Here is a 14,925-nt window from a genome sequence, read left to right as displayed (position 1 = left end):
GCACTGAAATCCATTTCTCAAAAGAGCAAACAGATTTTTTTATATTCTATTTTGAAATCTGACATGGAGATAGATATTTTGTCAATTTCCCAGCTGCCCCAGTCATGTGACTTGTGCCTGCCAAAAATGCTTTCTGGCAGGCTGCTGTTTTTCCTTCTCAATGTAACTGAATGTGTCTCAGTGGGACATGGGTTTTTACTATTGAGTGTTGTTCTTAGATCTACCAGGCAGCTGTTATCTTGTGTTAGGGAGCTGCTATCTGGTTACCTTCCCATTGTTCTTTTGTTTGGCTGCTGGGGGGAAAAAGGGAGGGGGGTGATATCACTCTAACTTGCAGTACAGCAGTAAAGAGTGATTGAAGTTTATCAGAGCACAAGTCACATGACTTGGGGCAGCTGGGAAATTGACAATATGTCTAGCCCCATATCAGATTTCAAAATTGAATATAAAAAAATCTGTTTGCTCTTTTGAGAAATGTATTTCAGTGCAGAATTCTGCTGGAGCAGCATTATTAACTGATTAATTTTGAAAACATTTTTTTCCCCCATGATAGTATCCCTTTAAGTTTGTTGCCTCTGAAGTGTCTCCTACTTTTCGTCACTTTGAAAAATCATGATATACAGTTTTCATGTGAATAAGATTAACAGAATGCTGTTGCAATTTTTATACAACGGAATGTGTGCAGTGCATGCTCCATTGTGAAATCAAAACAGTGATTTGCATTTGAGAAAACATGAATCTGGATGCAGCAGTTATTTGGAAACTGTGGTAAGCTGTATGCTTTAAATACTCCCAGACCTTACTGACTGGCTTGAGCCTGGCTTGTTATAAACATTAATGGAGAAAGAACAGAAGTACACAATGCCTTATAGATAAGTAAAATCTGTAGGGTGCGAATGGTCACTATAGATATATTCTGACTGGAGAATGATTAAACTTAACTCATTAAGTAGAGTGTAGAGTACATTCTTTTGAAGAAAATCTGAAAATTTACCAGTGTTGGGTCAAGCTGTATTGTAAATATTGTTATTTAAATTTTTTTACATTCATTTCACAAAACCTATTTGGTCCACTATTCAATCTCTTTGGTGTTTATTGAATAAATCAAAATACAATGTTTACATACAATTCTGGATTTTTCTGTACCACAGCACAGGATGTCTGTACATCATATGCGAAGATCCATTTTAGTTTCTGTAAGTCGAAACGGGTCTCTGGCTGCAATGGATTTTTTGTGTGCTGTGTTGACTGATTGCAGCTTGCAGTGTAAAAATGGGAATTTGTCGTCCCTTCTTAAAGTAGCAGTTAAATAATGATTAATATGTTTTATAGCATATATAAATTAGCCAAAATCAATGTTAATGCATTGTAAAATTTTCCTTTGTATTTTACAAATTACAAGTAAATTAAAAATTGCAAGAATGTAAATATGTTTAAAGGAATTGTTCAGATAATAAAGCCTATAAATAAATAGGCTGTACAAAATAAAACATGTTTCTAATTAGGTTATGTAGAGACCCATAGGGTTAAATTGCCCCTGTGCCTTTAAATCCCTACCCTTCCTCCTTTTCCCTAGTTGCTGGTCAAAAGCCCATGTATCTAGTTTATATTTCTCCTATCCAGTTATTAGCCAAGATGTGTAATGAACACTTCCTACCACACTTCAATATAGTGTTTGGAAAGGTGTGGATCTTCCTCTTTGGCTGCTGGTGTCATAACCATCTGGATGTGTCCATTGAGCCTGGGTACACCATGGCCCAGTAAAGCCATTGCCCTAAAGGGACCAGCACCTTTAGTGTCTGAGTCAGGGACCAGGGAACCGCGTGAACGAGGTTAGCTAGAGACGGGGTTATATCTGTTATAGACTCTCTTGGAGAGTAAGTTAGAGAGTTCAGATAGCAAGAGCAGCTTTGTGCTCCATCAAGGATCTGTAGCAGGGAGTAGCTTCCCAAAGCTCCTAGATTGCCTTTAGTGAAGGGACCACTGTGTATAGGATGTCAGGCTTAGGCTCCTTTCCCTGACCACTCCTCTGGGTGGGATCCGGACCACTTCACAATATATCTGCCGGGGATTCCTATTACTACTTGACTACAATGCCTTATGGGAGTCACATTCCTCAGCTGTTCTAGCCTATGATTTTACATCTGCCTATACCTCTTGTGACTGTAAGACAACCTGAGGACATTGGTCTTGTACAAATAAACTTTTGCTCTTTTTTTTCATCATAAGAATCTCCTGGCGTCCATCTTTTCCTATTTTTCTTTCAAAATAGACTGAGAGTTGTAGTTCTACTACACCCTTACTTAAATCTTCCACTTAGCGAAGGCCCTAGCCTGAAGTGTTGAGTTACATGTAACCCATGCTCCTATCACTAGCTTGACATTAACCCCTTTTTTGGTCTGCCTAGCCAAATTAGCGTTACAGTTAGTTTGCCCAAAATGTCATCTATAAAGGTTGGAGTGACCAGATATCTAATATAATAGCCAGAACCCAGCTTTCTGCTTTGCAGCTCTCTTGGTTCCACTGATTGGTAACCATTAGAAATATTTTTTATTTTGCACAGCCTACTTATTTATCAAGTTTTTATTTTTACATTCAACTGTCCCTTTAAAGTGCTACTTTAAGAAAGATTAATCCAAAATATAATGTTGGGATAATGTTTGATGTTACTTGCTGCACAGGCCTTATTGATGTGAATGCCCTAATGCAGGTCTGGGATTGTAAATATATGAAAAATTAAATGTATAACTACCTAGCACAGTCTGAACATGTTGTCTGTAATCCATAATAAAATGTATTCCAGCTCTTAGCACCCTTTAGTTTGCCAGCTTAATATAGATCAGGGTATGTTATTTATCAGCGTAGATTTATGCTTATAATTAATAATAGTCTTTTCTGACTTAGGCTGGATTATATATATATACATATATATATATATATATATATATATATATATATATATATATATATATATATATATATATATATATATATATATATATATATATATATATATATATATATATGTGTATATGTATATATATATATATTTTTATTAAATTGTATTATACAAATAAAATATGATTGGATACATAACAGGGCTAGGCCAAGAAACAAACGAGTTGTATTTCATTAACTATGTCAATCATTTATTGTAGGAATGCAAGTTTTAGAATGGAATGGCTATTCACTGACCGGAAAGACATATGAAGAGGTTCAAAGTATCATTAGTCAGTCCAGTGGTGAGGCTGAATTATGTGTAAGACTGTGAGTCTTTCTTCATTTTTACATTTATCCTCTTGCTCCTTTTACTTACAGTAACATTGAATAAATAACGTTTGAAAAAAAGGCAGAAAATTCATTATGGTATATGTTGAATCTTACTAAATCTTAGCGTCAATAATGTTCCCATTCACATATAATCAATGTCTTCACATGCAGACAAAATGTAATAATTCACCAGGAGATACCTTAGGGTTGCCACCTGTCCGGTTTTGACCCAGACAGGCCGGTTTTTTGAGGGGCTGCCCGGGTCTATACTTCCTGCCCGGTTTTCCAAATAAGGAAAACCGGGTGGGATTCCCTTGATTGACACGGCGATCGTCCAATTGATTGGATTGACACGGTGATCGCTGCATCATAGCCCCGCCCACTGAAATCACGGGTCCGCCCACTAACATCACAGACACGCCCACTGACGTCACTATGCAATGAGTGCCAGGCAGGGGAGCGTGACGACAGCAGCATCCCACCCACCACCCTTTTTAATTATGCTAAAAAAGCATTTTACCACTCTAAGAGTGTCTGCATGTAGTTTCTGAAGCACTGTGGATGCACTTTATGTTACTCTGTTAAAGTATTACTATGTTTAATGTTCTGCAAAGAGCTTGTCACAGCGGAAAATTTTGATCCTTGCCTTAACATTATATGGAGAAAGAATTGTTCTCACATGCCCATTGCTCTTGCAATGACCGGCATTGGTGTTCTTTGTTTTGAGCTGAAAATTGTTATATAATAATAATGGGTTAAGTCGGTTATAGAAAAATGTGCAAGGATCATTTGAATAAAACATGATAATAAAGCTTTGACCGACCTTCATCCACAAGTTAGCCTCTGAGTCTTTAATTGGGCAATTCAAAAAAGGGGGGATTGTAATTCTTCCCTGCAGTCTTATTCTGACTGTTATTTAGGCACTTCTTCCCCGCCAAATGAGATCACAGTTTCGAATCAGTATGATCTACCCATATGTCTATATTTGTCAATAAAAATGTCCGTGAAAGGAGGTATTTGGCTCAGGGCATGGCTGCTACTGAGGTCACTATTAAGGCTAGCTAGCCATTGGGATCATTATTGGCCTTTAATTTTATTATCCACATTGACTTTGATTGCTAAAATTGCAGTGCAGCATCTTATCCCTCAAATTGTCTTTTTCCCAATCAGGGATTTTAATATGCTATCAAATTGTGAAACACCCCAAAACCTGGAGCTGCACAACACAGGAAAGGCATGTAAGTGCAAATATGTTTTAATTTTCAATTATGACATGTCTAATAGACACATTATTATGCAAAGCTGTATTTAATTATCACTTGTGCCATTTGTTGCAGATAGAAGCAATTTGTTCCTTTCTTAGCACATCAGAGTACATTGCATAATTATGTCTAAATGTTTTTGTCAAATTATAGTAGAGAAAACCAGATCTCCCGGAGTGGATCCCAAACAGCTGGCTGCAGAACTTCAGAAGGTTTCGCAGCAACAGACACCATCTTTTGTATCATCTGCAATGGAGAAGGGATCTTACATCCATTCAGGAACAACCTCGGCAGCCTCAAGTGCAGTCCCTAGTCCTGGTCAACCAGGTTCTCCATCAGTAAGCAAGAAAAGACACAGCAGCAAGGTAATGCCTTTCTAGCACACTATTGTTTCACTACTCACAAATAAAACATATTGCTATATTTAATTTAATATATATGTAATACTTATATTTGCAGAATAGCATATTGTGACACAATACAACAGAAAGTAGGAGAGCAGTAGATTATAATCATTATTTTGTAATAATAAGGGTACAATTATAGACAGATACTCAGATATAGACAGGGTACTATGGGTATACTATGTTTGTGATACTTTACTTGTGGGCACCTATCTGGAATAGATATGATATGTGTATTAATAAAATTCTAAGACACAAAAATATCTTAAAAGTGGTATAAAATAAGTGGCGTATTTATAACGCTGCCTTGTTTTTCTTAAGTGTAAATGAAAGCCATGTCTAAGAAAGGGGTGAGCTTTGACTAATCAGATGTAAAGTCTGGGTAAAGTCATGCCAAAAGTGCAGTAAATCTGAGAACTTAATCTTAAACAGATGATCTCATGGTATATAACAGTGTGTATTATTTTTATGCAAGACTATCTTTGCAAAGTAGAAAGTAGAAATCTATAAATATGCATATTTTGTATTACATATAGTCCATAAAGAGATGTGCACTACTCTCATGTTAATGTCCAATTAGAGAGCCACTGTCCTTTAAATAAGGTAGAAAGTACATAATAGACTGTAAAGCTCCAAACAGTCAGTATCAGGGCCGGAACTAGGGGTAGACAGAAGAGGCACATACCTAGTGTGCAACGAAATTGGGGCGCCAATCATGTACCTCTTCTTTCAGCCTATCCCTGGTCCGGACCCTTTCTCTCCCACCGGCACTCTCCAGAGCACTTCTGTGAATGCTGTCTTCCCCCTCCACAAATTGAATGTCGGACGTCCGTGCATTTCCGGACGTGTGCATGCACGCACAAGGCTGTGCTGGCAAGGGGAAGAAGCGGCCGGCCGGGTTGCCTTGGGTGCCTGGCTGGTTTGGCCCGGGCTTGGTCAGTATACTTAGACAACATGGCCAAATTGCTCATTGTCTTTAGCCTCCCATGATCACGTGCGTTTACTTCCACAGTTACTTTTATATGTAATAAAAATCACTAAGTTTGCACAGGAGCAGTAACCCATAGCAACCAATAAGATGTTTGCTTTTAAACAGGTGACCGGTAAATTCTACCTGATGATTGACCTTAGTGCCTTAGTACCTTTTATTACATAACCCCCTAAGTCAGTTCACCACACAGACATTTTAGTCGGAGCTGCAGGATGGCACCTTTCAAATGACATGCATTTTGCTCATTCTACTAAAATATCTTCTACTTTACCAAATCACTGGGGCATAATGGATTTAAAATCTTAGAAACCAGAAGAAAAAGGAACAATTCAATATACCCTTTCATACCTTTTCACAACTCCAAAATGGTTTAAAAAATCTATCCCATTACAATATCCCTCTGTAAGTAGATTCAATTATTATCCTGCTAGTCTTGGAGTTACAAATTATTATTATTTGCAGTAGAAAATTGAGAAAACATTCAAAATGCAATAAATTCATCTCCTGGAAAAGCTACTACATCTTAGTTATAGGGAATTTGGGTTGGGTTGTTTGTGAATAAGATATAGTGTTCTACCCCTTAAGTAAAATCTGACATAATAATCTGTTTTTTTTTTTTAACAGTCTACAGAAGCTATAAAGACTCATTCCCATCCAATTACTGGAGAACTTCAGGTATTCAATAGCATTTTTTTTTTTAAATAAATGGTGGTAAACTACCCTCTGCCAGACTCACTAAGAACAACATTTATTACTTGTAAATCCAATACTTGGTACAAGGTGGAAGTACAGGCTTGTTTTGCACCAGTTGAATCCCCCACAATTTAAAAGTGTGTAAGTGTATGGCCATACCCACATAGGTGGGTAAAAAAACATGGCAACATGCCCACTTTTTTCTTTGCTATGTTTTAGTAAAGAGCTGTACTGTACCTTCTCATGAACATGTTAAACAATATCAGATGTTACCTTGATGTTCTGTGAATTGTATAAAGATGCTCTGCCAGCAACCTTTCTCCTTACGTTTGGGGAACACTCTGTTGTGTAATATTATAATCTATCATTTACAGCAGATATATGATGAGTGCATGCTTGTTGCTTTGTTCAACAAAACAGCACAATATAAATATCCTTTCCATCTTTTGTAGCTTCAAGTTAATTATGACAAGCATCTGGGTAATCTAATCATTCACATACTTCAAGCAAGAAACCTAGCTCCCAGAGACAATAATGGTTATTCAGACCCATTTGTTAAAGTGTATCTGCTTCCTGGAAGAGGGTAAGTAAATATGTTTATTGATAGTGCTACTTAAACCTTTCCAACTTTTTCTATCAATTTTACAACCCTTTATGAAGTTATGTTAAAAAGAGTGCCTGTAAATGGGGTTAAGAGAATCCTGTGTAAATAATTACTGTATATGCACTAAATGTTCAAGTTTACACCTGCATACTTTCTTTACATATTACCTGCTCAGATCCTGCAATAATTTTCATTCTGTGTGCCATATGTTGGTAAAAATAAAAAAATACATTTTTATTTCAGTAGTATTTATATAATATATAGCACTATTAAAATGGTAGTTGAATAGACATAGTATTTGGTGCTAGAAAAGTGTTTTTTTTTTTAATAAGAGTGAAGTTATATTGGGGCTACCCGACGGTGACCAGAAATGCACCGATAATGGAGCAGTAAGGCCATTTTCAGAATATATGCCCACCATTAGTCTTCCTAAAAAGTCTAATGATCAGGCAATAAATAAAATGTAAAGATTTATGGGATTAAGGCTCAAGTTGGAAGAATAGTCAGGGTTATGTCAAACAAGGTCACGCAACTTGATATTCTCAGGAAAAGTGATCACATTATATGCTGACAGATGTTTTTAATCAGATACTGTTTCCAGAAGGGAATTAGAAAGAGCTACACAATGTTCAAGAAATTTGAAGAAGGCCACAACTGATCATTATTTTTCAAAACCATTTCTTGCAAAAGGACACTTTTGCACATTATATTGCCATGTTTGTTATCACAAATAAAACCTGGGATCATATTTACTGTACAATAGTACACTAATTCATAGATCAGATCATTAGAACTCACACCCAATAAGGGGTCTATTTATTAAACTGTATAAAAGACTTCATGTCAAAAAAACTTTACAGAAATTGTATAACATAAATGGTATACCTATAAGACTGTGCATTGTAATGCCTTAATCCTCATAAATATATATATATATATATATATATATATATATATATATATATATATACTTATATATCTTCACAAGGGCAGCACTTGTCTTATATTACTCTCCCCGGGTGCACGGTAAATAGTTCAAATATTCCAAAAAAGACCAGCAACACCGGGATATTTGTGCATCAGAGTTAAAGTGTATTCACATTTGCATGAATAGCCGGTGTGACGTTTCGTCCACACAGGGACCTTCCTCCCTATATATTACTATATATACATTTCCTGCTGAATTGCAGTAAGTTAGACCAATATAATGTACCACCTAAGACCTGCCATAATACATTTCAAGTAATTGGAAAAATTCAGGTAGATGGAAAATTCATGGTGCATTTTTTTCAACATATCTTGATAAACAAGTCCTTATATTTTTGTAGCATGGATGCATGTGAAGACATGGAATGCTATATCCATATGACAATATAACGACAAACACTATTAAAATGTTAGCCTTAACTAAACACAATATTTATCATGCTTTAAGGGTTGAATTGAAAATTCGAATTTTCAATTTTTTTTATGATCTAAACTGTTGACTAGTGAATTATCTAAACTTGATTCTATTTTTTTTTAAAAATTTAAATTCGATTTTCGATATGTACTGTATCAAACTCTGGCCCTTTAAGAATTTGATTTTGACTGTTCAGCCACCTAAAACCTGCTAAATTCATGTAAGTCAATGGCAGAGGTCCAGGGACCAATTTGGATATTTTAGTACCCTTCTGACATTCGAGTTTTTTTTGGAAAAAAAAACTCGAATCAAGTTTGGTCAAATTTGATTCGAATTTAATTCGAGTTTTCAAGTCTGCAAAATTTGTCTGAGTTTGAAATATTCAATTTTAACCCCCCAGTTGAATTTCGGATGTATTCGAATTTTATAGAGTTTAAAAAGCTCACATGAATTAAAAATTTGACCTTTAATAAATGCGCCTCCCTGTGAAAAAGGAATCATTTCAATATCCATGATATATTATTAACAAAGATAACAAACAAGGAAAAGTTGTGCTCACCACTAATTTTTAAAACCATTAGGCGGGGGGGGGGGGGTGCAATGAGGCTGTGACCACAAAATACATATAGACAAATACAAGAGTCCTCTGCACTCAACCCATTATCAATATATTTAAGACAGAGACATTTTGTGCATACTGCTACTAAAAAATGCCTTACCCTTTAAACAACACAGGGATTGTTTGTCCATATATTGCAATATATTTAAGCTGGCCAACTACCAATTATACATTTTATAAAGGGACTAAGTTAAAGGTAAAACTTCGTCCCTTTGTAAAATGTATAATGAAGCAATAGACTGGCCAGATATGGGATGACTTTGACGTAGTTGACCAGCTTAAATATATTGCAATATATGGACAAACAATCCCTGTTTTGTTTAAAGGGTAAAGCATTTTTAATTTTAACAATGGTGTGGGTCTTAGTGTTAAAATAATTAAAAATGGAATATATTTCTGTTCATTGAATTATATTCTGTGCATTTGATCTTTAAAAAAGCAATCTGTATAAAGTGTTATCACTTCTTAGTAATATGTGGAAATGTAATGCTGAAATTCTGTGTGTGTTTTTTTTTTTATAACTTGTTTTTTATTGCAAGAATAAAACGAAATCACATGATACAATAATATATGTTTCCATTAAGTAAAAATTGTAGTGATTGTAATATCAAGTAGAAAACAGTTAAACAATTTTTTCAAACAATCAGCTAAGTTATGGTGTATAGCATGGGGGTAGGTCCCATGGGGATCAGTCTAAATAGGAGGATAGCAATGTGCTTTTTTAACATTTTATTTGTGTCCTGGATAATGCATACATACAGAAATGTGCTTCAGGCCATTCTAGAGTCAACGTGGTTAATTTATTGTTTATAATATTTGTTTTGTCTTTTCATGTGTTATCTTCTGTTTTATCTCTGGTTGCTTCCTCTGCTTTCCCATTTATATGTAATGCTCTGTGTTTCATCATTGGGTCCTTGCAGCCAAGTCATGGTTGTCCAGAATGCCAGGTAGAGTTATAATTAATTATTATTATTCTGTGGCATGAAATGATGCCTGCTGTGCATGAACACCACAACATTATTCCTGTAATAAACATTTGTAACATGATTTTTGGTTTGCCTCAAAAGGTTAAAAAAATACTTTCAAATATTCCTACTTTTTTAATGATCTCAAATTCTAATTATTTTTAAATACAAATTTTACAGCTTTGCCTGAGGCATATACCCTTGACCTTCATGAAATCTTGTAAAATCCAGTTATTAGTGAATATGTTCCACAAGAGTTTTTGAAACCATAGATATTTATATGCATTAATAATACTTTTTGCAGCTGCTTACTAGTGGACATTCTTACGTTGGAACTGATATCTTTTATTCTATTACTCACCTGCTTGTTTGATATAATATACTACACAATAACAGCTTTCCTAAAATGAAGGTATTCCCAAACAGGTCCCTTATATTATTATTATATTATATATAATATTATTGTTAGATATTGCAAAGTATCAGTGGAGGTCAAAAGTGGAGCTAGTATCCTAGATATAAGCATGAAGGGAATATTAAGGGGCAGATTTATCAAAGGTCGAGGTGAATTTTCGAAGTTAAAAACTGAATTTCTTGCTATTTTTTGTGTACTTCGACTAGGGAATAGTCCAAATTCGATTTGAATTTAAAAAAATGTACTGTCTCTTTAAAAACTTCAACTTTGACCATTTGCCATCTAAAACCTGCCAAAGTACTGTTTTAGCCTACCGGGGACCACATAGTCAATTGGTGGACTTTGAGAAATCCAAAGTTTTTTGGGGGAAAAACTTCAAATCGAATTTGATCGAATGCACTATTCCTTCGATCGTCCAATTAGAATATGACTGAATATGGGCCTCTTCGACCCAAAAAAACCTTCAACTTCACTTCAGTTGGTCTTTTTGAATTCGAATTTCCAATTCGTATTTTCAATTAGAAATTCAACCCTTGATAAATATGCCCCTTACTGTCTACTTTGTATTCCTGTACTGGCCTTGTCAGCTTGATGCTGATGTATATAGGGGAATGTTTTGAGATTAGTATTTCTTTGATTTTGGCACCATCGACTTTAAAAGGACAGGTCTTTGGATGTAATCTATTTGGGAGTGCATACTGTCTCCCTTAGGGTTTAAGGATTCTCCAGGGTTTGGACATATTTGTGTTTTTCCAATTGGAGTATGCGTTCCCATTCCCTCCTATTGTGATTCTGTGGCATCTCTATTCTTTCTGTTTCTGGATTGTATGTTGTGTTAAAGTTACCAACTATAATATACAGTAGGTGGCGACTACACAATCATTTAGTAGTAGTAAGAAATTGTGTAAGCTGAGTAAAGAAAGATTGATTTGGGCTATTCTTAATATCTGGTGCCCATTACTTCTGTTTATAAAATTAGATATTGCCCATTTGAGTCTACACTGGATTTGATGATCTTATAGTGCAATCTAATACTCATCAGTGTGGCTACTCTGATCATATTATTTTACCTGCTTTTCAAAGTGTTTTCTATTGTAAAATGATATCTGTTTGTATTTTATTACATTTGTTAGTACCTAGTTTCTTTTTTAACCCTCTTACAATCCAAAAGACTGTTTATTCTCTGTTGTTCTCTGTAGTGTGTAGTGTATTTGTGTCATTACTACTTTAGATTTTATTTTCCCTAATGGTGTCATCTGTTCATTGTGATCTGTAGTTCTGGTTCCTCCCATCCCAGCCAACAGCCTTCCTCCCCCCCCCCAACCTTCAGGTTTGTATGTGCTTCATGAGTATTCAAAGAAACCACTTATTAAGGGTATATAAGTATTAGATGAACAAATATTAAAAGATAATCCTTTGCGGTTCATTGATGGTCAATGCCTAAAATCAATAAAGGTTGATGCAATGCCTGGAATCACATATGTGCAGAAAAATGTGCAGTGTATCCGACCAAGATGGTGAATACAGTCGACAATGTACAAAGAATTTTATCGAGGTCTATCCATATAAAAGTAATGTTTTTTCTGCAGCCAAAATATAGTGATTTTCAAGGGGTGGGGGAAGGTCGAGTATGTGTGCCAGTGTTTGGAGGCTTTACTTCTCATTTAAACGTTACACTTTTTTCTAAGCAAAAATATTATGACATGCCCACTAAACAAAAACAAATTATACTTGTTAACTCTAAATAAATGTGGCTTGTATTTAACTCCATACACAAACCAATCAGATATATTTTTTTGCATGCTTTCACTTGTGTAGCAAAATGTTTGAGGCTTCATCATATTGCTAATCTTTACCTTTATACAAAGTTTATTTTATTGCCCTTTTTCTAGTGCTGAGTACAAAAGAAGAACAAAATATGTGCAGAAAAGCTTGAATCCGGAGTGGAATCAGACCGTGATTTATAAAAATATTTCCATGGAGCAGGTTTGTGCTTCTCCAAAATAAAGTAATGCAGTGTCTCTTGTAATTTTAATTATACATTTGGCAACTAGAATTCATACATTTCATAAAAGATCACCTGTATTCTGTGTGAGATTACAAACTACAGTGCATTTATCATGAATATAGTTCTCCTGATTTTATTGCACAACCACAGAACTGATGTGGGTGCTAGAGAATGTCTTTTAGCTGAATATGTTTTCCCTGCACACAGTCTTGTCAAGTTTGACTTTATAGAGGTATGTGATCTATTATACAGAAAACCCCATTACTAGAAAGCTCTAAATTACCAGACAACCGTCTCCTATAAAATTTATTTTAAGAAATAATTAAAACATTTTTAAACTATTTCCTTCTGACATTACTATATATTTGATGGTAACTAATCTGCATTAATCCATACTGGTGGCAAAAAAAACAATTGGGTTGATTGATGAGCGAATTTATTCACCACCCATGGATTTGTGGCGGAATTCTGAATTTCGCCATGTGCAAATTTTTTCACGAAACCGGAGGCGAAAATTCACTAAGAAAAAACACCTATTGACTTTAATGCATTTGGACAAAAAAGTCACCATAAGAAAAAACGCCCATTGACTTTAAAGCATTTGGAGCGAGAAAAATAGTTGTGCACGTGAAAATTATTGCACATAAAAATGTGACTTCAATGTCAATTCGCAACAGATTGGCTCATCACTAATGGTTTATTTAATGTTTAAATGTTGTAGCATTATTTAATTTTATATTAAAACCCCCAGGTACCAATAATTCTGAATAATAGATCCCATATCTGTATATACATACATATTCACACCTATTTGTATGGGGACAAAGTGTCAGGGAGCCGGGAGCTCCCTCCAGGGAGGTAGTCAGGATCGAAGAGGAAGCCCTCTTGAGGGAGCAAGGTCGCGGTGTCCAAAGGGTTAATCGAAGGAGTAGTCAGAATCCAGGCAAGAGTTCACGGGCAGGCAGATAACAGCAAAGTCCAAAGTCCAGTCAAAGGGTCAGGATAATAATCAGGAACAAGATTTCAGCAATAGCAGCTCACAGGGAACCCAGGATACACTCAGGAAATGTTTCCTATACTTGGGCGCCATTCTGGCGTCTTGGTAGCGTTTTTATATTTGAATTTGGCGCCATAGTGACGTCATTGGCGTCGGCGCGCTGACGTCATTGCGCCAGCGCCGCGACCCACGTGGCGGCCATGGGCGCCGCCATTTTGGGAGCGACGCCGGCAGGGGAGGACACGCCTATATATATATATATGTATATATATGTATATATAACAGGCATTCCACAACCTCACTACCCTGAAGATGAACCTCTTGTTTGTCTGTACTGTTCTCTGTTGTATTTGTGAAGAGTAAGTATGTCCCTTCACAAGTAGTGTTTCCTCATGATTTAATTGTTTCATTAAGTTTACCTGTCTTAAGGCATTTATCTTCACACTTTACAGCTCATTAGTCCCCAAGATAGTGCTCAAAGAGATGTACTGAACCACTATAATAATTGTAACTAAAATGTGTTGAGAAAGCTGAAGTTCTATGAATTCAAGCAACATTGCAGCCACCATCTGCCTTAATCCCACAACAGATTTAGAGCTTGGGTGAGGGTGAGTTATTGAGGGTTAGCAATGAGGTATACCTAGTGACCAGTGTTTCAGTGCTGTAAATGAAGCAACCAGATATGGATAAGGCATATGTAGAGTGGTCTTGAAGCACTGTGCAATTTCTTCACCCATGGCAGGTTGGAAGGACAACTTGCCTGAAGCTTGCTGATGTCACCCAAGTGAAAAAGAGATAAAGCAAGATAAGCAGTGAATTTTACATAGAAAGAAAGGAAAAATGCTGCAGTACAACAAACCATGTAGATATCATGTCACGGTTACTTATATTTTACTTTTCCTTGTCCTTTAGGGACTGGGGTCCAAAACTGCACTGCATACTCAACTTGAGTCCTTAGCAGGCCATAATTATGTTTTCATCCCAAAATTTAATTCCCCTTTTTATCCAAAAGTTTAGATAACTTGTCCTGGCTAGCATGTATCTACTCAACCCTAAAAACAATAGGATTGCTTAGTGTCAGATACAACATTTTTTACAAAGTGGCCCAATAATTTTGTACATTTATATCAGTATAAAAGGAAAGAAACGTTCTGTGTATGTAGGGTTGGTGCTTAAGCTTCACTGTGGAGCCTTTGTGAAAATAGTTCATAGCTGAACTAAAGATTTTGTTATATATGCATTAGATTAACCACTTTTATTTTCTTTCTATTAGACCTACTATACACACCATAATT

General features: G+C 35.7%; 1 protein-coding gene across 3 annotated transcripts in view; it reads left to right on the top strand.

Annotated features, from left to right (window-relative positions):
- pclo.L (piccolo presynaptic cytomatrix protein L homeolog) overlaps positions 1–14,925 on the top strand; it is a 149,716-nt gene that overhangs the window by 115,515 nt on the left and 19,276 nt on the right. For 2 of the 3 annotated variants that reach the window (XM_041586553.1, XM_041586552.1), the window contains 7 exons: positions 3,159–3,267; positions 4,441–4,508; positions 4,686–4,897; positions 6,552–6,602; positions 7,073–7,203; positions 10,166–10,192; positions 12,518–12,611. In XM_041586553.1, coding sequence (XP_041442487.1) covers positions 3,159–3,267; positions 4,441–4,508; positions 4,686–4,897; positions 6,552–6,602; positions 7,073–7,203; positions 10,166–10,192; positions 12,518–12,611 — 692 coding nt within the window. The remainder of the gene's footprint in view (positions 1–3,158; positions 3,268–4,440; positions 4,509–4,685; positions 4,898–6,551; positions 6,603–7,072; positions 7,204–10,165; positions 10,193–12,517; positions 12,612–14,925) is intronic. The other variant, XM_041586554.1, reaches the window with a different exon arrangement.

The sequence above is a fragment of the Xenopus laevis genome, chromosome 3L (assembly GCF_017654675.1).
Source record: "Xenopus laevis strain J_2021 chromosome 3L, Xenopus_laevis_v10.1, whole genome shotgun sequence".
Classification (NCBI taxonomy): Eukaryota; Metazoa; Chordata; class Amphibia; order Anura; family Pipidae; genus Xenopus; species Xenopus laevis.
This window is presented reverse-complemented; position numbering and strand designations above follow the sequence as displayed.